The sequence below is a fragment of the Callospermophilus lateralis genome, chromosome 14 (genome assembly GCF_048772815.1).
Source record: "Callospermophilus lateralis isolate mCalLat2 chromosome 14, mCalLat2.hap1, whole genome shotgun sequence".
NCBI lineage: Eukaryota > Metazoa > Chordata > Mammalia > Rodentia > Sciuridae > Callospermophilus > Callospermophilus lateralis.
Genome location: NC_135318.1, coordinates 96,518,577 through 96,543,317, shown reverse-complemented (window position 1 = coordinate 96,543,317; position 24,741 = coordinate 96,518,577). Strand labels below are relative to the sequence as shown.

Below are 24,741 nucleotides of genomic sequence, written 5' to 3'. Positions count from 1 at the left end.
GGGGATTTATGGCCTTAAATGTTTGTTGAATATGTGCAGAGGGTTCATATTCTCGTATTTTTGAACTTCCCTAAGTTGAAAAGTATGTTTCTAAATCTCTTATTTCTGCAGGGCGGGGGACTGAACTCAGGGTCTTGCACACACTAGGCAAGGGCTCTGCTACTGAATTGCACTCCGGGTCCTAAATCTCTCTCTTTTATACATATAATATTTGTAAATGGACACGGGACCTTTATTTTTATTTACTTTTCTGTGGGGTTGAGGATGGAACCCAGGGCCTCCCACGGGCTAGGCAAGCGCTCTGCCACTGAGCCACGAGCCCAGCCCCTAAATCTCTTTTAACAAGAACATCAAGATGCTTGGTGCAAAGCAGATTAAAGTTTCCTAATGTTTATTCATTGTGAGTTTTCTGCTAAAATTGTATGTTCTAGGAGTTTTCAAGATGGTCCCCCCACAACCCCCCAGCAAGCTGTGCCTCTGAAGGACAAATACCTGCCAATTCCTGTGGCCCTTCCCCGCCTTCGGCCCTTCCCCTGGGGACTCACCATATGAGATTGAACCTGGCGACCTGAGCCACCTGCTCCTGCAGGACCATGGTCAGAGCCTCTCGGCACAGAGGAAGCTCGCCCTCCAGAAGGTCGCCGAAATCCAGCACGAAGGTGAGGCACTGTTCCAGGATGACCCCGAAAATCTGCCGGCTTCCGCTGGTCAGCCACTCCATGCGCCGCCGGCAGCTCTCCAGGGCTCGTTCTAAGGACTCTGCTAACCCATTGATCAGTTCCAATTTAGCCGTCAGCTGGATGAAAATAAAAGGAAAAGGCAGAAATGAGAAGACGGCGCCAAAACAAGTCACCTGGACCGCAGCGTCGCGATCAAGAGCTGAGGGTTCAAAACAACTTTGCAAATGATCCTCCAAATCCTGCAGGAAAAACCTCCAGCCTCTCAACGGAGATACCCTTGGATGGATGGCGCCCACAGGTGCTTGTCCAGGGCAAATTTCGGGACTTGGAAGATTCAACTTGGAATCTTGCCTCGGGCCAGACTCGGTTTACATTTTTTAGGACAGTCAGCCCTCCAGCATCCTCAGATTCAACCAGCCTGGGATGGAAAATACTCAGAAACAAACTGCATCTGGGATGAACACATACAGGCTTTGCTCCTTGTCATTAATCCCTAAATGACGCCGTGAAAGAGCCACCAACATGGCTTTGACACGGCATTAGGTATCACAAGGAATCTCTGGCCAAAAGGGCTTTGCGCTCATCTCGTGCTGGTCCAGGGCTTCCTTGCACACAGCTCCTTGGCTGTGAGCTCATCAATGGCACTGGCCAAAGGAACCCTCCACCTGAATGGCCACCTCCTCTGTGACCTGAGGTGACCTCAGCATGTCACCAGACCCGGCCACGGAGGCAACTCTGACTTACGTTGTACACTCTGCCATCCTCTGCTCCGTAGAACTGCGGAAACAGGCCAACGGCATACCGAGAAGCCACGGGTCTCCTCAGAGAAGTCACATAGTCTGCATTTTTATAAAGAAAGACCATCAAAAGGGTGCTCAAGAGGTAAAATCAATGATCAATAAATGGGATGGTATCAAACTAAAAAGCGTCTTCACAGTAAGTCAAGAACATGAAGAGAAAGTCAGCAGAATGGGAGTAAATCTTCACCACCTGCACTTCAGAGAGAGCATTCATCTCCAGGATATACAAAGACCTCAAAAAGCTTAACACCAATAATAATAATAATAATAATAATAACAACCTAACCAATAAGTGGGCAAAGGAACTGAACAGGTGCTTCACAGAGGAAAAAATATGAATAGTCAACAAATATGTGAAAAAGTGTTCAACATCTTTAGCAATTAAAGAAATGCAAATTAAAACCATAATGCGATTTCATCTCACTCCAGTCAGAATGGCAATTATTAAGAACACAAGTAACAATAAATGTTGGTGAGGAATGGGGAAAAGGCACACTCATACTTTGCTGGTGGGACTGCAAATTGGTGCAACCACTATGGAAAGCAGTATGGAGAGTCCTCAGAAAACTTGGAATGGAACCACCATTTGACCCAGCTATCCCACTCCTCAGTATATATCCAAAGGATTTAAAATCAGCATACCATGGCGACATAGCCACATCAATGTTTATGGCAGTTCAATTTACAATAGCTAAGCTATTAAAACCACCCTAGGTGCCTTTCAACAAATGATTGGATTTTTAAAAATGTGGTATATATACAGAATGGAATATTACTCAACCATAAATAAGGATGAAATTATGGCATTTGCCAGTAAGTGGATGGAACTGAAGATTATCATGCTAAGTGAAATAAGCCAGTCCCAAAAAACCAAAGGCCAAATGTTTCCTCTGAGATGCACATGCTGACTCACAATAAGGGAGGGTAGGAAGAGGGAAGAATGGAAGTTCACTGGCTTAGACAAAGGAAAATGGGGGCATGGGAACAGGAAAGACAGGAGAATGAATCACACATCACTTTCCTGGTTCATATATGAATACATGGCTAGCGAAACTCCACATCATGTTCAACCACAAGAATGGGATTCTAATCAGAACAAGTCATACTCCATGTATATATAATATGTCAAAATACACCCTACCATGAAAGAAAAATGGTGCACTGTCAAAGCTTCTTATTTGTATTTCACAATAATTTTTTCCCTGACACCGTTCAAGTTATACCCCCAGCAACACCAACAATTGGTGATGCTTTGTGTTCTGTCCTAAATCGGGAAGCATCCCCAGATGCTGTGGAAAACATAACTTTAAATAGAATCTTTTAATGAATGAACAACTGGGAGGCAGAACAGAGCTCCCCTCCTGGCCCCCTGGTTCTCTGGTCCAGATTAACTAAGGCAAATGGACAACATGGTAAAGTGTTTAATTCTTGAAAACTTCTCTGGAAGACTTTGGAACTAGAAGAATTCCACTTAGATATCATCTAGCCACCGTTCTCTCTAGCGGACGCTCACAACTAAATGCACGAAATGTAGGATGCAAGTAATGGACTCAGAGGAGCCCAACACCTTGTCAGAACCACGGGGCTCTCCTTGTCAGATCAGGGCCATCAGCAGCACCAACATCTACCAGGCAGCTGCTACGTACTGGGCTCAGGGCTGACAAGACGACATTCCCTAAAACATCTTCCTACTCCTCCCTGGAACTGCCAGAAGGCCACCGAGGCTTTATGGACAATAAGGACCCCGCAGGACAGAAGATGAGTTCAAGCTTCACAGAAGTGCTCTTTTATGATGATGATGTTATTGTGGTGTTAAGTCCCCAAAGGTGACAGACAGACAGCCGGTGGTGCTCCTGTGCTTGGTCTTCCTCACCTCCATCTTTCTGGGGAGGAAGGGTAATAGCTACCTTGGAAAAGTAGAAAGGTCCAGGTTGAATTTTATAGCCGCCCTGGCCAGGCGTGGCCCCTCATCACAAGGGGTGATAAAATTCACACGCCTTGAGGTCCAGCTCTCAGAGTAAAGACAGTGGCTACTTGAATTCCGTCAGCTATACCCCTGCTCAAGAGACCTCTCCAACTCTGAAATCTCTATTTCCGAGGGTTCACCTTCCTGGCTGGCATTGATGGAGGGACTTCAGGTCACCAGCAGCATTCAACTCTTTACCTGAGACATTTATCTGGGCTTAGGAGAGGGGCTGTATTTGAGGCTTGAGGGGGTGGGTCACTGGAAGGCTCCACAAGCCGTATTGCCAATTGGAACGTGAAGAATGGTGGGGTTCTGCATCCAGTGGTCGGGGAGTAGATTTGATTAGCTAAACCTCACACAGTGATAAACTGTGGAAGAAATGTAGAGACAACTATCCGAAGGCCCTGGAGGGCAACCAAGAACAGACAAAAACTGGAGTAGCACTCATCCCCAAAAGGAAGGCACAAGCCCCGTGTAATGTGCACAACTGTAATCCCAGCAGCACAGGAGGCTGAGGCAGGAGGATCCCAAGTTCAAGGCCAGCAGCAGTAACTTAGTGAGGCCCTATCTCAAAATTTTTTTAAAAAATTAATTAATTAATTAATTAATTAATTAATTAATGGCTCAGTGGTTAAGTTCCCCTGGGTTCAATTTACTATTTATTTAGCAGGAGAGAGTTTGGAGTTTGGGTTCAGCCAAGTTAACTGCCTGCTAGGATAAAACCCAGCTCTCCACCTATCAACTGGTAAGTGGATAAACACACTGTGGTGTATCCACACCAGGAATATGATGTGGCCATAAAAAAGAATAGCAAACTGGTACATGCTACAATATAGAGAATCTTTAAGACATGAACAAAACCAGTTACCAAAGACCACTTATTGTAAATTCCACTTACATGAAATGTCCATAGCAAGCAAATCTATAACAGACAAAATCATATTACTTGCAGCTGGTGGGTGGGGGTCAGGGAGAGGCAGCAGAGAGCTGAGGGGCACAGGGTGGCTGCTTTTCAAGGAGATGAAGCTGCTCTAAAGCTGACTGTGGGATGGTTATAGGAATCTGTGGCTATGCACAAGATCACTGAATCATACACTTTAACTGTGTGATCAATGTGAATTATGTCTTAATACAGACATTATTTAAAAAATCAGTTTTAAAAGAACAATGAGGAAACATCTCCCAGGACAAAGAAAATGCAACTCAAAGTCTCTACAAATCACCCACACTGCCCAGTAGAAACCAAAGAATCACCAGATAGAAAAGTCAGGAAACCATGACCAAAAACAGTCAAGAGAAAACACAGTCATCAATAAACCTACCGTGATAAGCCAGATGTTGGGACTAGCAGAAAAGGGCCTCAACAAGTTCATAAGTGTTTTCATTCATAAATATAAGCAAACTATAATTATTTCTATTATAAACATTATAAGTGTGTCAAAGAGAAAGAAAAGTAAGGTCCTAACGAGTGAACAAATGAGGATCTCAGCAGAGAAACTGAAAGACCCAAAAAGAAAATTTGAAACAAAAGTGCTGCTTGGATGTGGCTGAGGCCAGGTACTGAGGTGGCGGTATATTTAGCAGAATTGTGATGAGAGAGCAGCTGGGGATATAGCTCAGTGGTAGAGGGCTTGCTTGCCTTGCATGTGTGTGGCCCTGCGTTTGTTCCCCACCAAAAAAAAAAAAAAAAAAATGAATTGTGATAAGATAAGCATCTTTTCTTTATGAAGTATCCTGCCTCCAGTATTTTGCTATAACAATACAAAATGAACTGAGACAAGTACAACAGCTGAATCGGCCTAACAGCAAATTAGAAGTGTTAGAATAAAGTGCTAGTTGGCTTGAAAATCTGTGAAGAGGAATCCCCAGTCTAAAGAGCAACAACAACAAAAGTTTACGTAAATCAACAAAAGTTTCAGTGATCTGTGGGACGATCTCATGATGTTCAACATAGCTATAACTGGAGTCTCAGAAGAAAAGGAGAGAACACATGGGGTGTAAATGTAGATTTGAAGAAATAATAACTGAGAATTTCCAAGATTTTCTTTAAAAAAAAAAATAACCCACAGAGCCAAGTTGCTCAACAAATCCCAAGCAATATAAATACAAAGAAAATCAAACCAAAGCATAACATGATCTAAAGAATAGTACCATAATTATAAAGAGAAAAATCTTAAAAGCAGCCAAAGGAAAAAAGAAATGGCAGGGAAAAAGCACTATGAATATGCATGGTTGCTCAGATGAAATGGTGGATTTAGATATTTAAAGGTCAGAAAGACGTGTTAAGTGAAATAAACCAATCCCCCAAAATCCAAAGGTCAGATGTTCTCTCTGATATGGGAATGCTGACCCATGATAAGTGGGGGAGAGGAGGAATAAAATCTCAGTGGATTAGACAAAGGGAAATGAATGACAGGGAGGGGGAACAGGAATAGGAAAGACAGTAGAAGGAATCGGACATGACCTTCGTGTGTACGTACATGAATACACCACAGCGAATCTCACCATGGTGTACATCTACAAAATAATAAGGGGTCCTTATTAGCATCAGATATATTACGTGCTTGTATAATCATATCAAAATGGATTCTGCTGTCAGTATACCTAAAGTGAGCCAATTTTTTAAAAGATCAGAAAGAAAACGAATGTTAACTAATAATTCTATATCCAGCAACAGTACCCTTCAGGAGTGAAGGCAAGGGCTTCGGTATCTGGGAAGATGGAGAAAATGCACTTTTCCCTATTCCTCCCTTAACTAAGTACGACCAAACAATTATGGACATTATAATATTAAAACAGTATAGGGATACTCTAAAAGGTGCAAAGGAGGTAAATGGTCTAGGGAGCTTGGCACACAAAGAAAGGTGCTCTACTCCAGCCAAATGCCAGAGAAAAGATGCGTCCGCGGCCTCCCATCTCTACCAGCAAAGGCTGGGTGGAGAGCACAGACAGCTGGCCTTGGCAGGCTACAGCAGAGTACACCTGAACCTTGCTGCGGCTCTATCAAAGGCGGCAGAGCAGAGAGCCAGGACTCTGAGTCTGCAGGTCAGAAACAAGTCACCACAGCAGGATGTCTGGGAGGACCTGGGAGGCAGTCTGGGAGGACCTGGGAGGCAGCCTGGGACTCCCACTGCCCCGGGCATTCATGAAGCAGCCCTCCCTGTCTTCTCTAGGATGGCGTCAGAGCAGGCCTTGTGATAACTCATCCACAGTGTCCAAGGAGGCTAGAGAGCAGTAAAAACGTACCCCTCCCATCTGGGCAGGGTGATCATCAAAGGAGGCCTAGAGGGGAGCGCCATCCTTACCCAGGAGCCCCGGTCCTGGGGAGGTCCACAGAGGTCGAGGGGTGAACCTGGACTTCCGCCTCCATCTGGCAACAACAATTTGTACTTTCCTTTGTCCACCAGAGCCGTATCAGAGAAGGTCAGCTAGACCAGAGTTCAGTGAGGTCCAGCGACCAATTATAAAATGCTGACATGTCTTGGTTCAATAGAAATAGATAAGTAAGTCGCTCTTCCTCTCTAAAGTCAGGAAGATCTCAAACTTAATGAAGAAAGAAAATCGACACTATCGAGACCAAGATGACAAACGTTAGAATCTTCTGGCAAAGATTTTAAAGCAATCACCATTTATGAAAACACTTTAACAAGCAGTTGTAAATGTGCTTGAAATGAATAAGAATGTAGTAAGTCTCAGTAAAGAAATAGAAGACACACAGAAGAACCATATGGAAATGTTAAAATTTTTGAATAACCAAAATTTGAAATCCAGTGAATGGACTCAAGTGTCAAAGAGACAAAAAAAGAAGAATGAATAGACTTGAAGACAGAATGATACAAAGTATCCAGTCTAAAACACCAAGGCAAAATAGAGGGAAAAGGAGGCCCACAGCCTCACAGACATGTAGGATTAGGGAAAGAGAAATGGAGAGAATATTCAAGTCACTGTAGTGTCAGAAGAAGAAGAGGAAAAAATATTTTAAAAAGTATTTAAAAAAAAATGAAAATTCTCCAAATTTGACAAAATACTAAGAAGATAGCAGATTCGAGAAGCTGAGCAAAATTTAGTGAGAATAAACCCAAAGAAGTCTACACCGAGGCCAAATCTCCAAACACCGATGACAGAGGAAACATTTTCAACAGCAGACAAAGAGAAATGACATATTATCAATACGGGGAAAATCAATTCTAATGACAGCAGTTTTCTCATCAGAAACGTTGGAGGTCAGAAGAAAGTGGAACAATATGTCTTAATATTGCTAAAAGAAAAGACCTGTCAGCCCCAAATCTAAAATGTGGTGAAAATATTCTTCAGGAATAACAGTAAAATAAAGACAGTCTCAAACAAAGAAGTTAAAAGAATTTGTTTTTAGCAGAGCTACTGTTAAAGGGGGGGAAGAAGTTTCATAAACAAAAGAATATAACTAAAGACTTGGAATATCAGAAAGGGGGAACACAGGAGTAAATAAAAACTCTCCTTGAGTTTTATAAGCTGAAGTTTCAATAAAAATTATAGCACAAAAATAATTTTAAAAAATCATATCACAATCTAATGTGGGTCTTAGTGTATGAAGAGAGAATAACACATTTTATTTCAAATGGGAGGGATAAAGGAAAACAAGGTGTCTGCCTGTCACTCAAACTGGGAAAATGAAGATATCAGTAGATTTTTGAGAATTTGTGTATCCATAATATAATAACTAGCACAACCACCAAAAAGGTCTTATGAAAAGATACCCTAAAAACACTATAAATAAGTACATAATTCTAAAAAAAAAATGCTTAAATAACAAAGGCTACAAAGCATGTATGTTGCCAAGGAAAACAAAAACAGGCAAGTGAAAAAATTTTTTTAAATTAGAAAACAAAAAAATAAAATGGCCCCAAAGTCCAAATTTATCAATAGTTACACTAAACGTAAATGATCTAAATATGCCCATTAAAAGACAGATTGGTAAAGAGGACTTTTTTTTAAAAAAGCCTCAATAACATGGTGTCTATAAAAATTGTCCTTCAAATATAGTTACATGCAAAAGTTACAATGAAAGGATGGGGAAAGACAGGACATGCAAATGCTAATAAAAAGAACTCAGGATTGGCTATCTCCAAAAACTAAACTTCAGAGCAAAGGATATTCCTAGAAAGAAAGAAGGACTTTATATTATAAATCCACCAAAAGACAGCAACAGTAAACATGTGTGCACAAAACAACTACAAAATATGTGAAGCAAAGACCAACAGAATTGAAAGAAAACAGACAAATTCACAATTATAATTGGAGACTTCAACACTGCTCTCTCAATAATTGATAGAACAACTAGATATAAAATTAGCAAGATGCTCAACACCACCACCAATGAACAGAATCTAAATGACAGCTACAGAAAGCGCCACACAACAGCAGCAAGGTACCTGTTCTTTTCAAGTATCCACGGGACATATACCAAGACAAGGCACATCCTCAATTACAAAACAAACCTCAAAAAAAAATTGAAAGAATGAAAACCAATAGAATATGTCCTCTGTCCAAAATGGAAACAAACCACAAGTCGGTAACAGAAAGAAAGCAGGAAAATATTCAAACACTTAGAAAATAGACAACATGATTTTTAAAAATCCATGGGTAAAGAGGATGTCTCAATAGAAATAATAATAATAATTATTATTATTATTATTTAAACTAAATGGGGATGATAACATAACACACAAAAAAAATTGTGGGGCGTGGCCAAAGCAGTGTCTCCAGGGGAATTAATAGCACAAAGTGCTCGTATTAGAAAAGATAAAATCTCAAATCAGTAATCAAAGCTCTACCTGAAGAAACTAGGAAAGAAGAGCAAAATAAACAGAATATGAACAGAAGAAAACAAATAGTAACAATCAAAGCCAAAGTGAACAAATCTGAAAACAAAAACAACAGAGAGAATCAAACAAAAAAAAATCGCAATTTTAAAAAGACCAATAAAACTGACAAACCTCAAGACTGACAAAAATGAAGAGAAGGTATAGATTACTAATATCAGAAATAAAAGTGAGACTATCACTAAAAACCCTACAGACATAGGAAGACAAACAAGGGGACACTACAGATGGCTTTACCCAGATAAATTGGACAACTTGGATGAAATGAATCAGATCCTCAAAACACACAAACTAGGCCTGATGTTGTGATGCATGCCTGAAATCCCAGTGGCCAGGGAGGCTGAGGCAGGAGGATCATAAGTTCAAAGCCAGCCTCAGCAACTTAGTGAGGCCCTAAGCAACTCAGTGAGACCCTGTCTCTAAATAAAAAAATATATATATATTTTTTGAGTGAGAGAGAATTTTAATATTTATTTTTTAGTTTTCGGCAGACACAACATCTTTGTTTGTATGTGGTGCTGAGGATCGAACCTAGGCTGCACGCATGCTAGGTGAGCGTGCTACCACTTGAGCCACATGCCCAGCCCTAAATAAAACATTAAAAAGGGCTGAGGATGTGGCTCAGTGGCTAAGCACCCTTGGGTTCAATCCCTGTTACCAGAAAACAATCACACACACACACACACACACACACACACACACACACACACACAATACCACAGCTCCCCCAATATGAAAAAGATAATTTGAGTAGTTCCCTGTCTATTAAGGAAATTGAATTTGTCATTTGAAACTATTTGAAGAAGAAATCTCCAGACCTGGATAAGTTCATTGAAAAATTAAACCAAACATTAAAAAAGAGAGTTAATATTAATCCCACACAGTATCTTCCAGAAAATAGAAGATGAAGGAACATTTCTCAACCCAGTTTACAAAATCAGTGCTACTTTGATGCCCAAAACAGGCATAGCCAGTATGAAAAAGGAGAAAACTATAGACTATTATTCCTCATGAATACAAAGCAAAAATCCTTTACGTGATATTGTCAAATAGTGTTCAACAATATATAACATATATAGAATGACAGTAATCTACCCACAGTCACGGGAAATACATTTCAGGATCCCCAGTGGATGCCTGAAGCCACAGGTAACACCGAATCTTATACCTTGCTTTTTTTCCCTTTACATATATATCTAAGATAAAGCTTAATTTAGAAATTAAACATAGTAAAAGATTAACAACAGTAGCTAATAATAAAATAGAACAAATGTAACAATGGTCCATAATAAAAGTTATTTAAAACCTATGAATAGTTTATTCCTGGAATTTTCCACCTAATATTTCTAACCTTGGTTGACTGCAGGTAACTACAGCCATGGATACAGGGAAATATAGAATACGCCACGACCCAGTTTATTTCAGGGACCAAAGCTTCGTTCCCTGTTCAAAAATCAATCCACATAAATCCATCAAATTGACTGGCTGACTGGAAAATTACAAGTTCCTGTCAATTGATGGAGAAAAAAAATTAACAAAAGTTCAACACCCAAGAATGATTTTGAAACTCTCAGATTGATAGGAATATGAGATGTTCCTCAACTTGATTTTAAAAACTATTTAAAAACCTTAAATTAACATCATCTTGGTGGCAAAAGACTGAAAACTTTCCCCTAAATACAAGGATTTCCACTCTTACCATTGCTATTTAACATAGAGCCTGAGGTTCCAGCCAGTACAGTGCAAGAAAAGAAATATAGGCATATAGATCAGAAAGAAAGAAATAAAACTGTGGATAATATGATGGTCTACTTAGAAATTCCTTGGAATTTATAAAACAAACAAAGAAAAAGTTTTAAAACTAACAAGTTCAGCAAGATCACAGGAGGGAAGATCAACCTGCAGAAATCAATCACATTTCTCTACACTAGCAATCAATGTGTGGAAACCAAAAATCTAAATATCATAGCCGGGTACAGTGGTGCAGGCCTGTAATCCCAGTGGCTCAGGAGGCTGAGGCAGGAGGATGGCGAGCTCAAAACCAGCCTCAGCAAAAGTGAGGCACTAAGCAACCCAGACAGACCCTGTCTCTAAATAAAATACAAAATAGGGTTGGAGATGTGGCTCAGTGGTTGAGTGAGTTCAATCCCTGGTACTAAAATATATATAGATATAGATATAGATATAGATATAGATATAGATATAGATAGTGCCCTGTGCAACTTATGCTGATTTTAAGTCCTTTGGGAATATGCCAAGGAGTGGAATAAATAAATGTGTATGTATTTAGAGCTTCAAAATACATGAACAAACAGAATTAAGGGACAAATACACTAGACAAAACAACTACTAAACATATAAAGTGTCTCTACAATACATCAACCATCTTGACTTAATCGACATGCATAAATACTGCCTAATGAGTGTGGAATACACACTCTTTTCAATTGTTTCAGATGCTTGCTGAGATAGATGTTGAGCCGTAAAGCAAATCTCCGTCAATGTCCAAAATCTAAAATTTTTCATGTTATGTTCTCTGACCTCAATAGGATTAAACTAGAAATTCAAGAAAAACTAGATCTCTTTAAAAGCCCTAAAATATTGGGAAAATAAACAATAGATTTTTGGAACATTTATCAAAGAAAAATATCCCAAGAGCCAGACACAATGGTGCATGCCTGTAATTCCAGCTACTCAGGAAGCTGAGGCAGGAGGATCATTAAGTTCCAGGCCAGCCTGGGCAACTTAGTGAGACCCTGCCTCAAAATAAAATCTAAAAAGGGCTGAGAATGTAGCTTAGTAGTAGACCACCATGGGGTTCAATTCCTAACATCACCAAACACACACCCACACACACACACATACACAAACACACACACACACGAGAAAGAGGTATTTTTAACTCAATAATAGTTTTCAACACTTCCAACCATTTTTCATGGCATTCAGTTAGAATAATGCTTAGAAGCATGTTTGTAATTTTAAATGATTATACAAAAAGAGAAAGGTATATCAATTATATAAGTTTATTATACCTTAGAAACCTAGAAAAAAGAACACACATCTAAAGTAGGTAGAAGGAAATAAATAATAGAAATAGAAATAGAAAAAAACTTAACTAACTCAAAATTGACTTCTTTGAGAAGATATACTGCTACTAAGATTTACTAATGAAAAAAAAGGAGAGAAAGGACACATTATCAATATCAGGAAACCACACTACAGTTACAGGCATTACAAGGCTGTTAAAGAAATAGTATGAAAAGCACTTTCTTGATACATTAGAAAATGTTGATGAAATAGACAAAGTTCATGAAAAACACGACTTTCCAAGATTGGCATGGTAAAACAGGAAGCCCAAATAGCCCCACGCTGATTTCTTAAAAAATCAAACTCTTCCCACAAACCAAGCTCCAGGCCCAGATAAGTTTCCATTAGTGAGTTCCATCACACTTCTAAAGAAAAAGATATTATCAATCATGTTCCAACACCCATAGAACATAGAGGAGAAAGGAATACTTCCAAATCATTTTATGAGGCATAATCCTGTTGCTGAAACCTGACAAGGATGTTATAAGGAAAGAAAATCACAAAGCAATATGTCCCTGATGAACCTAGACGAAAAATCCCTAATAAAATACAAGGAATCACTATTTTGCTAATATTAATAACTAAATTATAGTTGCAAATTATAATTATTTGAAAATGAGATAAACCTTTCTATTTGTGTCATTATATGAGAATCCCACAAGCCCTGATTCTGGCGTCCTGCCACTCAAAAGGTATTTAACAGCACAGGACCATATTAACCCATGGGAAAGGATAATTAAGAAACACAACTGAGGCCCAAAGAGCCAGGTCTTGCCATACAGGTGGGCCTCCAGATTGCTCTATAACAGCCACACGTCTAGACCTTTCACAGTACCTGTATGGAAAAGGTTCCAAAGGAAGTGGTGACACACTTGGTTAAAAAAGAAAGAAAGAAAGAAATGGTATTACTAGCTGTTGAATAAATACTTGTTTGATTGATTGATTGACTGACTAATTCAGAATTACTGAGTAAAATCCTAGTAATGGAAATTAGATCAAGGAGCATGCGCATCAGGTGAATGTGCTGGACAGGGCAGTTCCTCCACACTTGCTATCTCACCCATGGTAAAGCACTCTGTGATCCCAGTTCTTAAATCCTGTATTTCTGTACCAACCCAATTCAGTGTATCATTAAAAAAAAGAAATAGGGCTGGGGATATAGCTCAGGTGGTAGAGTGCTTGCCTTGTATGCACAAGGCCCTGCGTTCAATCCCCAGCATTCCCCACCCCGGAAAATAAAAAATACAACTTGATACATTTCATGCTTCCTATAGAGAAAAGTGCCCCTGGGAGCTAAGAACCAGCATTCCAGCCAATGCATTAAGAAAAACTTGAACCATGCTCCCTGAAATCACACCCAGCTATTGTCTTCAGGAATAAGGGGATTATTTCAATCAATCACAAAGGGGTTTACGGCCCAAGGGATAAGTAAGACATCTGCTGGGGTATGGATAAATACAAATTACTTGTCTTTATTTTTCATTTCGTCTATAAAAATGAAAGAATGAAATTTAGCATTACTCAGTGAGAATGTGGATTGACAGCTGTATTTCTATAAAATATACATTAAGGTGCAAGAACAAGGATTTCCTACCTACAGAGATGTCAGATCAAAGCAAGTTCAGAGACCTAAGGTTCTCCAGGAGCCTTCAGGAGGGACCCAGCCTCCTGGAAGGCTCATCAGCCGTATGCTGGCGGGCCATGAGTACTATACCTTCACAGTGTGGAAATCCAATCTGTGACAGAATCTGGTTCAAGGTCAATTTGTTGCTCTTAAGTCCATGCAGTTGAAGCCATTTCTCAGATGAAATGAGACTCTGTTCGACCAGTTGTGTCTTGGTGTTGCTCAGTCCCTCCTGTCTGTGCAGCTGCTGTTTAGATGAATCTGATTCCTCCATCTCTGAGTCAAGATGCAAGGCACTGGGGCCTCCTGAGTCAAATTCAGACTTCCTGAAAACCTGAAAATAATCTCAAATCAACAGAGGACTGATTTAATAAAAATTGCAGTACACTCATGACATGCAATTCTATTTACCAGTTAAGATTACAATATAGATATACATTTGTTGGCAAAGATATCCACATATATTGCAGAGAGGTACCCATAAAATTCAATACACACATAAACACACATACACAGAGAGAGAGAGAGACAGAGAGACAGAGAGACAGAGAGACAGAGAGAGCACGCATTTAGAAGGATATATGCCAATAAGTTTGCAATAGTTATCTATATGTAGCAGAAGTATGAGTGGTTTTTGCCTTTTCTATATTGTTTAAATTTTTCTTTTTACCTTTGCAAAAATGCATATTGCTTTGTTTTGTTTGTATGTTTTGCTTTATTTTGCTTTGTTTTGTTTTGGGGTACTGGGGATTGAACTCTGGAACACTCAAGGCCCTGGATTCAATCCACAGCACTGAGACACATCCTCAGCCCTATTTTATATGTTATTTAGAGACAGGGTCACACTGAGTTGCTTAGCACCTTGCTGTTGCTGAGGCTGGCTTTGAACTTGCCATCCTTCCTCCTGCCTCAGCCTCCCGAGCTGCTGGGATAACAGACAGGCACCATTGCACCCAGCACATATTGTTTGATATTGAACATTTCTAAAATAGGAATTGCTTTTATAAACAGAAAATCTCTCCCCAGAAACTGTATCACACATCTGTATTCCAATTATAACCACACCTGACATTTTGCACCCACAAGGATATAGAGGAAGTATGCATGGTCTGCAGACGGAGTGGCTAACTGGGAACTGGTGGCAGGCAGGAAGCAGATCTCAGTTGGGCCCTGGTGGAATACATGCACACATCTTCTCAGAGTTTGATTTTCTGGGATTTCATTCTAAAATTGAACTGAAACATTCTGGTTCATAGAACCAGGTATTCTGGGATCAACTGGACACAAAGCAATACGCAACCTATTAAATTTATCTCAACTCACCTAAATAAAGTAGTGTACACAGGGGAAGAGGATGGCCACACTGTAATGCAATCCTTTTTTTTTTTTTTTTACTGGGAATGAACCCAGGGGTGTTTATCCACTGAGCCACATCCCCAGCCCTTTTTATATTTTATTTAGAGACAGGGTCTCCCTAAGTTGCTCAGGGCCTCGCTAAATTGTTGAGACTAGCTTTGAACTTGTGATCCTCCTGCCTCAGCATCCCAAGCCTCTGGAATTACAGGTGTGCGCCATCACGCCTGACTGTAATGCAATCTTAACCCACCACGATTGAGTGGGGCCTGATGACTTGGAGGAAGTGTGAAAAGTTCTGCTTACATCTATATCCAGAGCGAGGTGCATAAGAAGGTTGCCTGGACGGTAAAACTTTTCAACAACAAAAAATATTCCCTTTTCCAAAACTCTTTTTTTAAATATTTATTTTTTAGTTGTAGTTGGACACAATACCTTAATTTTATTTACTTTTATGGGGTGCTGACGATCGAACCCAGGGCCTCGCATCTGCTAGTTGCGTGCTCTACCGCTGAGCCACAACCCCAGCCCTCTAAAACTCTTAACTGTATTTCCTAAACCTCGGTATTATGATGAAAACAGTCTTGAAAATTAGTATCAGATCCTCGTTCCCCCAGTGTTGAAGATTAAACACTGGAGAAAAACTGAGGCAAGAGCAAAAAAGCAAATTTTATTGGAAAGATAGAACAGAGAGAGAGAGAGAGAGAGAGAGAGAGAGAGACTACCCATCCTCCAGAGAGGAAGCTGGTAACCATTCTGGGGGTGTTTTGCCCCTTTATAGATTTCAGGTTTCCTTTCTTCTCAGGTGTACCTGACCAAAAGGCGGGAAGAGAGCCACCAAGGGATGGTTGGAAAGTGTGATCCTCCCCCTTCTGTTAGCAACCAGGTGATGGGAATTGCTATCTACTCGTTTCCTTTTCTTTGTTAATCTGCTACCCTTTCTTTGCTCTGTCTTATTGACATGGGAATTCAGTCAAACACAAAAATCAGGTGGACCCAAGCCAGGGAGGCCTGTGTGCAGAGAACTTAGTAGTGCCTCTGTGGTTTGCAAACACTTATTTAACAAGGTGGTGTGTGCAGTTGTAATAACCTCAGGAGGCAGGCACTATTCTTATTCCCTTTTTGCAGATGAGGAATCCGAGACAGCCCAATCTCACAGCAGGTAGCAGGTGTTACTCTGATTCTAACCCCGGCCATTCATCCCCAGTGTCTGTGTTCTGTGGCTTTTATTATAATAGAAACAAGGGCAGCAGCTTCCACAGTGGCCAGGCACTGAGCGGAATCCTTCATGAGCACTTGCCCACAGATTCCTCATAACCACACAGTTAGTGATGCTAACTAGAAACTATGAGAATGAAGAACTTGATTGCAAGTTCTGCCACGGCCAGTAAGTGGCAGAAACAGGAGTCCAAGCCGCTGCATTACCACTCTGTTATCTTTAGAGCCAGCCTCCTCCAGCCTGATTCAATGGGACAAGCCCACAACTGTGTTCCAGTAGGAGCACATTCTCTTAGGGTTTCTGGTCCTCATCCAACACAGATAGCATTAACCTTTATTCTCAGAGCTCAGGTTCAACGTGCCTCCTGGCTTATCACTCTTGAACTTTTAACTTTTCCATGTCAAGTTGTGTATGACTTTGTGTTATTCCTATATGTTGACTTCCAAAGGTATATACATTCGTACTGTTAAAGAATCCACTTTCTTCCTACAAGGCTCAATTTGATTAATATGTTACAAGATTATTAATATTATTAATATTTTACAAGATTATATGACAAAGGAGCAGAAAAGTTTAGAATCCAAACTCAGTGTAAGCTGGTTATACCACTTTAGGAAGTGATTTTACCTCTTTACCATAGCAACACCAAACTGGCACGCCCTAACCCCAGGTTACTTGAAGGATCAAATGTGATGTTGTAGGACTTAGGCATGGATAAGCAATTACTACATGGAAAGAGCTGTGTGCAAAGAAACCATCTAAAAGCCATTTTCCTTTAGTGTTATATGTTGTTTCATGGCATCCACTTTTTTTTTATTATTATTATTTTGAACCCAGGGAGACATAACCCCTGAGCCACATCCCCAGCCTATTTTGTATTTTAGTTAGAGACAGGGTCTCACTGAGTTGCTTAGCACCTCACTTTTGCTGAGGCTGGGTTTGAACTCGCGATCCTCCTGCCTCAGCCTCTGGGATGACAGGCGTGCGCCACCAAGCATGGCTCATGACATCCACTTTTATTTCAAGTACCTGTTTAATCCAACATTTTCAGTCATTTTGAACTATGAAGTTCAGAATAAATCACAGATAGTGAGAACAAGGGCAGATCAATATGCTTCAACTTTCTTTGGGGGAATCTGTCCACAAAGGCTACAGCTAAAATTCTTTTAAATTGGGTCAATTGTTCCTATAGAAACAAGGAAGGGAAGCTCAGAAGAAAGATTTCTTTACTATTTCCGTCATTTCCAGTTAATCTTCCTCTTCCCTAAAACACACCCACTCCTACATTCTTGCCAGAGGGAGCTACATGTCTTGGGTTTAAAAGGGAAGAGGTTTTACTTCTTTATTTCTGCTTTGAAATTTTAATTCAATTTAAAAGGACACATTCTTGATTCCAAACCAAAGGTAGCCAAATTCCCCGGCTTAGCTCAGGTACACATTCCCAGTTCCTTTTGGGATTATCTGACTTTTTATTTTATTTTTTAAAAGGTGGGATTGGCTCTATAGCATCTGAGAACATGTATGATTCATTCTGACTCAAACCTCAGCTCCAGGGTTTTATAGCCTCACAATACCTGTACTGTCAGACATGAAAGGAAGTGGAAAGTGGAACAAGCCAGAGAAAACAAGGAAGAAAAGAGAAAGGGCATCTCCCAACAGGAGGGATCTTCTACTCAAATGGGATTTTAAAAAAACTATTCTAAGAGCAAGGAAGCCTGCCTGAAGCCAGGATTAGCAAAGGACTCCCCATCCCACCCCATCAACACACAGCCCCCACCCATGCTTTCCCACCTCCAAGCTAATCTCCAGCATTCTGTGGGGAATCTCAGGCTCCAGATCTGGCATCAAATGCTGCCTCTCCAGATCCCCTTCACTTTGATACTTCATCTCTCTGGCCTTGGACACTTCTGGTGTGTCCTCTCTAGACTAGAAGAAGATTCCGCGGCTGCACTGGCAAACTCTAGGAAGGCTCTCAGCACAGTACCTTATATACCGCAAGCACGTTGTGTAAGTGTTGAGATATATTAAATCCATCACTTGGAACTTACTGACAGAATCCTGATTTTTTTTTTTTTCAAAACCAAGATTCACAATTCTAAGGAGGCTAAGAATGGGAGACAACTATCTTTTTAACTATAGACATTATATTCTGGGCGTAAGTATACTATTTATTTATTTAGGCTTTATCATCTGAGGTTACTTACAAATTGGGAGACCAAAGAACCCAGAAGTCAGAACAATGTAACACATTCCATTTTGAACATCAGCCAAAGTTTTAAAAGTTATGCCAAGAATCATGGAATTTGAAGAAAGAGGAAGGGATTTCCTGAGTAAGAGGAGGAAGTGAAAGAGGAAAAGATGGAAGTGAAAGTCTGAGCTGAAGACTTGGGTAGGCAAAGCTTTTGGAGAAAATAGAAAGTTTATGGCTTAAGTCCAAGGGTCACAATCAAAGGAAGTAGGGGCTCCATGTCCTTCCAGCCCTTCTGGACTTCTGCCTGTCCTGGGCACCCAACTGATGCCCCACAGCTGCTTTGGGGGTGGTGGGAGTCCCATGCCCTACAAGGTCATATCCTATGTGGTAAGAGGTTGAGAGGCCATGCAAGACTTAGAGTTCATCAATTCAGCTTCAGCATTTGGTAAGCTTTAGGATCAGCCTCCCAAACTTCCTATTCTTGGTAACTTCTGAAAAAAAAAAAAAAAAAAAGGTCTAGGCAAGGTGGTTATGTCTTGTGATTTCTGAGAGTTCTGAATTGTCATGCTCCCAGAAGAAAGGACACTGAGCCGACTCCTTGATGTACTTTGCTGCAATTCTTTACAGTCCCCACTTTTCAGCCCTTAAAAGGCAAGGCCAGGCTGTGATCATCAGAGCCAACAATGTTGGTAGCAGTCAGGAGACTCAAGTGGACTGTCCCAGGATTGAGAAAATAGGGGCAAGAAAAGAAAACCCAAGAATAATTAGAGAGCTTTGGGGGTGGATCCTTGCTGAGAAGAAAGAAACGCACAGCTCTTGAGGCGATGAAACTACATGGAAACTAAAGCTAACTATTAAGTTTTATGCCCATATAAAAAGAGTCAAAGAAAGTGGTGTGATTGTGACACCACGTGTGGAATGGCAGGCAGCCAGAGGCCTTTCCCGGAACTGAAATCCATGGAAAGCTTTAGTGCAAAGCAGATCACTTTGAGGTTTTATTTATATTTATCATTATTTATTTGAAATTAGTTTTCCGGGTTCTGGTATTACCTCCAAAGCCCAGGTGGACTTCGTCATCCTACGTTGAACTGTGGCACAGACAGACACCTGGGAGCTGGTTCTCTGCCCGAGTGGCTAAGCTTCTGCAGGGAGCAAGGTGCCAAGGGAAATGGGCAGAATGGGCAGGTACCTGTCCCTGGACTTGACGGGACTCGACAACCACAGTTAAGTGAGCCCCGGGGGGGTCGCTGAGCACTTGGGAGGATTGCAGTTCAGCTAGGAAACTCCGGCATCCTTCCAAGTTTTCCCCCACGCAACCTGATGGAAAGCTCAGCGCCTCGCAGGTCCTGGCGTGGCAGGGATGGTGTCCCCCACTTACTGGGCAGTGTCGGATGGAGGGCAAGCGGCTCTGGCTCAGCAGCCCCCCACCCACCCTCCAGGGCCCATCTGACCCGAGAGGGCGGGCGAGGTAAGCATCTTGCTACTGGGCGAAGCGATGGTTCCGCCGGCTGCGCCAAGGTTCAGCGGGTCCACGTCTCTGTTGTCCAGGCGCGTTGCCGCGGTTGCTGGGACACAGCCAATCACGGCGCGGCTCGCGGCCCGGCCCCGCCCACAGGGCGCGCCCCAGGCAGAGGAGTTGGCGGGTCTAGGGCCCAGGTCCCGGGAAAGGTGGGAACGCGGTCGTCCGCCACCTCCAAGGAACCCTCCTCACGCAGGGGCCACGCCCGGCGCACCGAGAGGGTGGCTTTGTCCCCTGTGCCTACTGTCACGGGAAAAATTAGCGGTGGAGAATATTAATGAATTAAGTTAACAAATAAATATGCAGAGAGCCCGGGTAAGGAGCCAGGCTGTTAGTCCTCGCCCCTGCGTGGTTTTCCCCTCCTCACTGTGAAGTGTGTTCTCTGCCTTGTGCAGTTGAGGGAAAGAAACTTGAAATAGTAGCGTCAGTTTCAGATGTTCAGCCACCAGACATGGGTGGAGCTGAGACAGAAGGAACAGGGAACAGCAACTTTGCAAATTTGCACTGTTACAATTGCAACTTTAGGATGTCATTGCAATGTTACTTTGGGTTGCAGTTACAAAAAAAGATTCTTATCATTAGATAATAATATTCCTGTAGGCAGCCGGTCACCGTGATGCATGCCTGTAACCCCAGCAGCTCAGGAGGCTGAGGCAAGAGGATCACAAGTTCAAAGGCAGCCTCAGCAATTTAGCAGGACTCTAAACAACTTGGTGAGGCCCTGTTTCTAAATAAAATATTTAAAAGGGCTGGGGACGTGGCTCAGTGGTTAAGCACTCCTGGGTTTGAGCCCTGGTACCAAAATATAAAATAAATTTCTGTAGGCATTATTTCCCCCGTTCAACTTTATTTTTAACCCTTGTTTTAGTTTTGCCTCATCAAGGGTTCAGAATATATACCATGATTTTTCAGGCACTAGTACCAGAAAAAAAATATGCTTATGAAAATCATCCTCGAATCCTGAATAAAAGATCTCACAGGCAAGTATTGCTTTTAGTATGGGGTCTATTACGCTGTGATTTAGATTTTCAAACTGAAGAAGTAACGTGATCATTTGTAGGTTTATGAGTCAACAATCTAATTAGACACAATTCATATTAGAACTGAGTAATTCTGTCCCCAACAGAAAAGTCTACTTCAACCATAGGGATTTATTACTACCCCCCCTTTTTAATGCTTTTATAAAGAATAGTGAAAAGTTTGACTTCAGATCACAAATCATTCTAGAAAGTTATAAGATTGTACAGCATTGGCCCTGAAAATGACATCTGCTATTCATATCACCGAAAAACAAAGACAATTTAAAAAAATTTTAAACTACACAGTACTAAAGAATCGGTTCACCCAATACTAACTCCCCAAGAGAGACTAACTAGTCCCTGCTTCTGAGTACGGCTGGCTTTTCCTAGGCCACCCCTTTGATCCGGACTGCCACAGCCTGGGAAACACCCTTGGAGGCTCCAACCCCAGTAATTGCTCTCCGCCTTCTGAGGCTGGGAGGAGGACCTCTCAGTACCACACTCTCAGCAACCGTATACACTCTTGTGACTGCCATTTCCTTGTCATTTGACCTTTGTGCTGTTTACTTTTCGGGTCGGGTGGGTTTTCTTTTTCTTTATACAAATCTATCCCTGACACTGATTGGATTCATGCCCATGATTGAGATCTTTGGTGGGGGACAGAGAGTGATAAATGGAATGAAAAGAGGAAAAGCAATTTTCCAAAACCCACTACAAAAACTGGAACTAGAGGAAAGGGAGAGAGCGCATTCAAGGGAATTGTAGAGCAGTGTGTGGAAGAGCCTGAGATGGAATTGTAAGGGCGGCCCTCTCTCTGAAGAGAAGGGAGGAAAGGGGCACATGGAGCAACTGGGTCAGGCAACAGTCTCTGTTAAACCCTTTTTAGCACTTTTGGGGAAGGGAGTTTTGGTCATCATGGGCAGCCTTGGGAAAGGTGGGTGGGGCCAGGGGAAGGTAGTGTCTCAACAGACATCTGTCTGAACAGACGTTTCTCGACTCACAATGGAGTTACATTCACAATAAACTCATTATGAAAAGTTGAAAATATTGTAAGTCAAAAATGCATTTAGCTGGGCTCAGTGGTGCACCTCTGTAATACCAGCAAGAAGTCTGAGGCAAGAGGATCACAAGTTCAAAGCCAGCCTCAGCAATTTAGCGAGGTTCTAAGCAATTTAGAGAGACCCTGTTTCAAAATAAAACATTAAAAAAAAAAAAAAAAAAGGCTGAGGATGTGACTTGGTTGTTAAACACCCTGCATTCAACTCCCAGTGCCAAAAAATGTATTTAATATATCCAATTAACCATACACCATAGTTGAGCAATGCAATACACTACAGAGTGTCAGCTGCGGTTGGCGCTCCCCCTGGTGAAGGTAGGGCTGCCTAGTATCACAGCATCTCATACCCTGTAGCACTAGCTCAGAAAAAAAAAACCCAAATTCAAGACTCAGATGTAGGTTCTACTAAATGCCTATCACTTTTGCATCTCCCTAAAGTTGAAAAATCACAAATCAAACATCCTGAGTCAGGGATCACCTATACTTGATGTTCTTGGGTCCAGTGTTCATTATCTGGGGAGGGAGTGCAGGATTCTGGCTGTCACTCTACCAATTTTCATGAGGAACAAAGCTTTTAGGCATAAGTCTTCCATCCTTGATGATTACAGTGTTCGCTTCTACCAGATGGAATCAATCCTTATAAATAATAGCCAGAGCCCAACAAGCGGCACACACCTATAATACCAGCAACTCAGGAGGCTGAGGTAGGAGGATCATGAGTTTGAGGTCAGCCTCCGCAACTTAGCAAGACCCTTTCTCAAAATAAAAAGGGCTGTAATGTAGCTCAGTGGTAGAGCAGCTGTGGGTTGAATCCCCAGAACTGGGGGAAAAAAGAAAGCTAGAATTTACTGAATGCCAAATAATGTTCTAAGCACTTTAAATATATTACCTTATTTAAAACTTAGAAAAGCTCCACCAGGGAGCTGCCAAAATATCTCCATTTTTATAGGTAAATAAATAAACCGAGATGTAAGATTAAGTAACATCTCTAGGGCCACTTCACTAATAGTTTCAGAGTTTGAATCTTGGCCCCCTGACTCTTCACTTTCTCCTCTTAATTATATGCTGTATTGATCAATTGTTGGTTTCATTTTCTCCAAAAGTAATTTTGTGTCATCTCAGCTGAAGTGTTCACTTAGAGCTGGATATTAGAGCCCCAGCAAAACCCCTGCTGAATGGATTTATAACAGGACACATTTTCATCTCAAACGACATGAAGCAGCTCTATTTCCTAATTCCCCTTCCTTCCCACAGGGCTTGCTAACAACTCCTTGGCCTCAGGGCTTGCTCTTGAAGGAACTAGCTGCCTGGTAGGCCATCTATCATATCGCAATAATAAATTAAGAAGGTGCAAAAAAAAGTTCATATAAACACCAAAAGTCCCACATGCTTGACATTTTTAAATCATTCTTCAAAATAGATACCAAGACTAAAACTTGGCAAAGATTCTGCTCTTGGGATGAGCTTTTGAACATATGGAAATGGCGTTCAGGAATGGGCTGAATCTTGCCTAGCCTTGGTCATCCTCTTCCTACGGTTCTTGGGAGAGGTGGACAAAGGCTTAGGGGCCTTAAGGGTCCTCCTTATCCTAGGTGACCTGCAACCCTGCGTGAGCACAGGCTAGACCCTCTCTCCTTCTGTCCTCAGATCTTTGCACCAGTTTTCTTCCCAAGCCTGGAGGGGAAATATGGACTGCCGGTGCTTATGTAAGATCAAGAGGGAGAGGAGGGTCTGCAGAGGAGGGAGAAGCACACCAGAGCCCGTAACGTATGAACTTAGTACCACCAACATCCTGGACTCTGACCCACTTACATCAGGATGCCCCCCTCCTTGAAGAATGAGGAAAAGAACATGAGAAGACAGAACACTCCCATCGATGCATCTAAACACAAAATTCCTAGGAAAAATGCTAGCAGATCGAATTCAGAAGAATATTTTTTAAACAATTACTTTTAAAAAGAAAAAGAAAAAAACAAGGATTGAACCCGGGGGCATTGAACTATTTAGCCACATCTCCAGCCTTTTTTTTTTTTTTTTTTGAGACAAGGTCTCAGTACATTGCTTAGACCTTGAAAAGTTGCTAAGTCTGGCTTTGAACTTGCAATCTTCCTGCCTCAGCCTCCTGAGCCACTGGGATTACAGGTGTGCACCACCATGCCCAGCTAAATAATTGCTTTTTTGGCGGGGGGCGGGGACACGCAAACAGACTACTAGGGATTGAATCCAGGGGGATTTAACCACTGAGTCACATCCCCAGTCCTTTTTTTGGATTTTATTAAGAGACACGGTCTCCCTAAGTTGCTTAGTGCCTCACTTTTGCTGAGGCTGTCTTTGAACTGGTGATCCTCCTGCCTCAGCCTCC

The 24,741-nt window shown here is 41.5% G+C and overlaps 1 protein-coding gene across 2 annotated transcripts in view; it reads right to left on the bottom strand.

Moving 5' to 3' along the window:
- Positions 1-20,219, bottom strand: part of Vwa3b (von Willebrand factor A domain containing 3B) — a 188,234-nt gene extending 168,015 nt beyond the window's left edge. The window contains exons 1-4 of one of the 2 annotated variants that reach the window (XM_076832898.1): positions 20,163-20,219; positions 14,112-14,366; positions 1,425-1,519; positions 546-796 (exon numbers count right to left, since the gene is read on the bottom strand). In XM_076832898.1, the coding sequence (XP_076689013.1) occupies positions 546-796; positions 1,425-1,519; positions 14,112-14,295 (530 nt within the window). In that variant the 5' untranslated portion in view covers positions 14,296-14,366; positions 20,163-20,219. Of the gene's footprint in view, positions 1-545; positions 797-1,424; positions 1,520-14,111; positions 14,367-20,162 lie in introns of those variants that run through there. The other variant, XM_076832894.1, reaches the window with a different exon arrangement.
- Between the last annotated feature and the right edge of the window lie 4,522 nt (positions 20,220-24,741).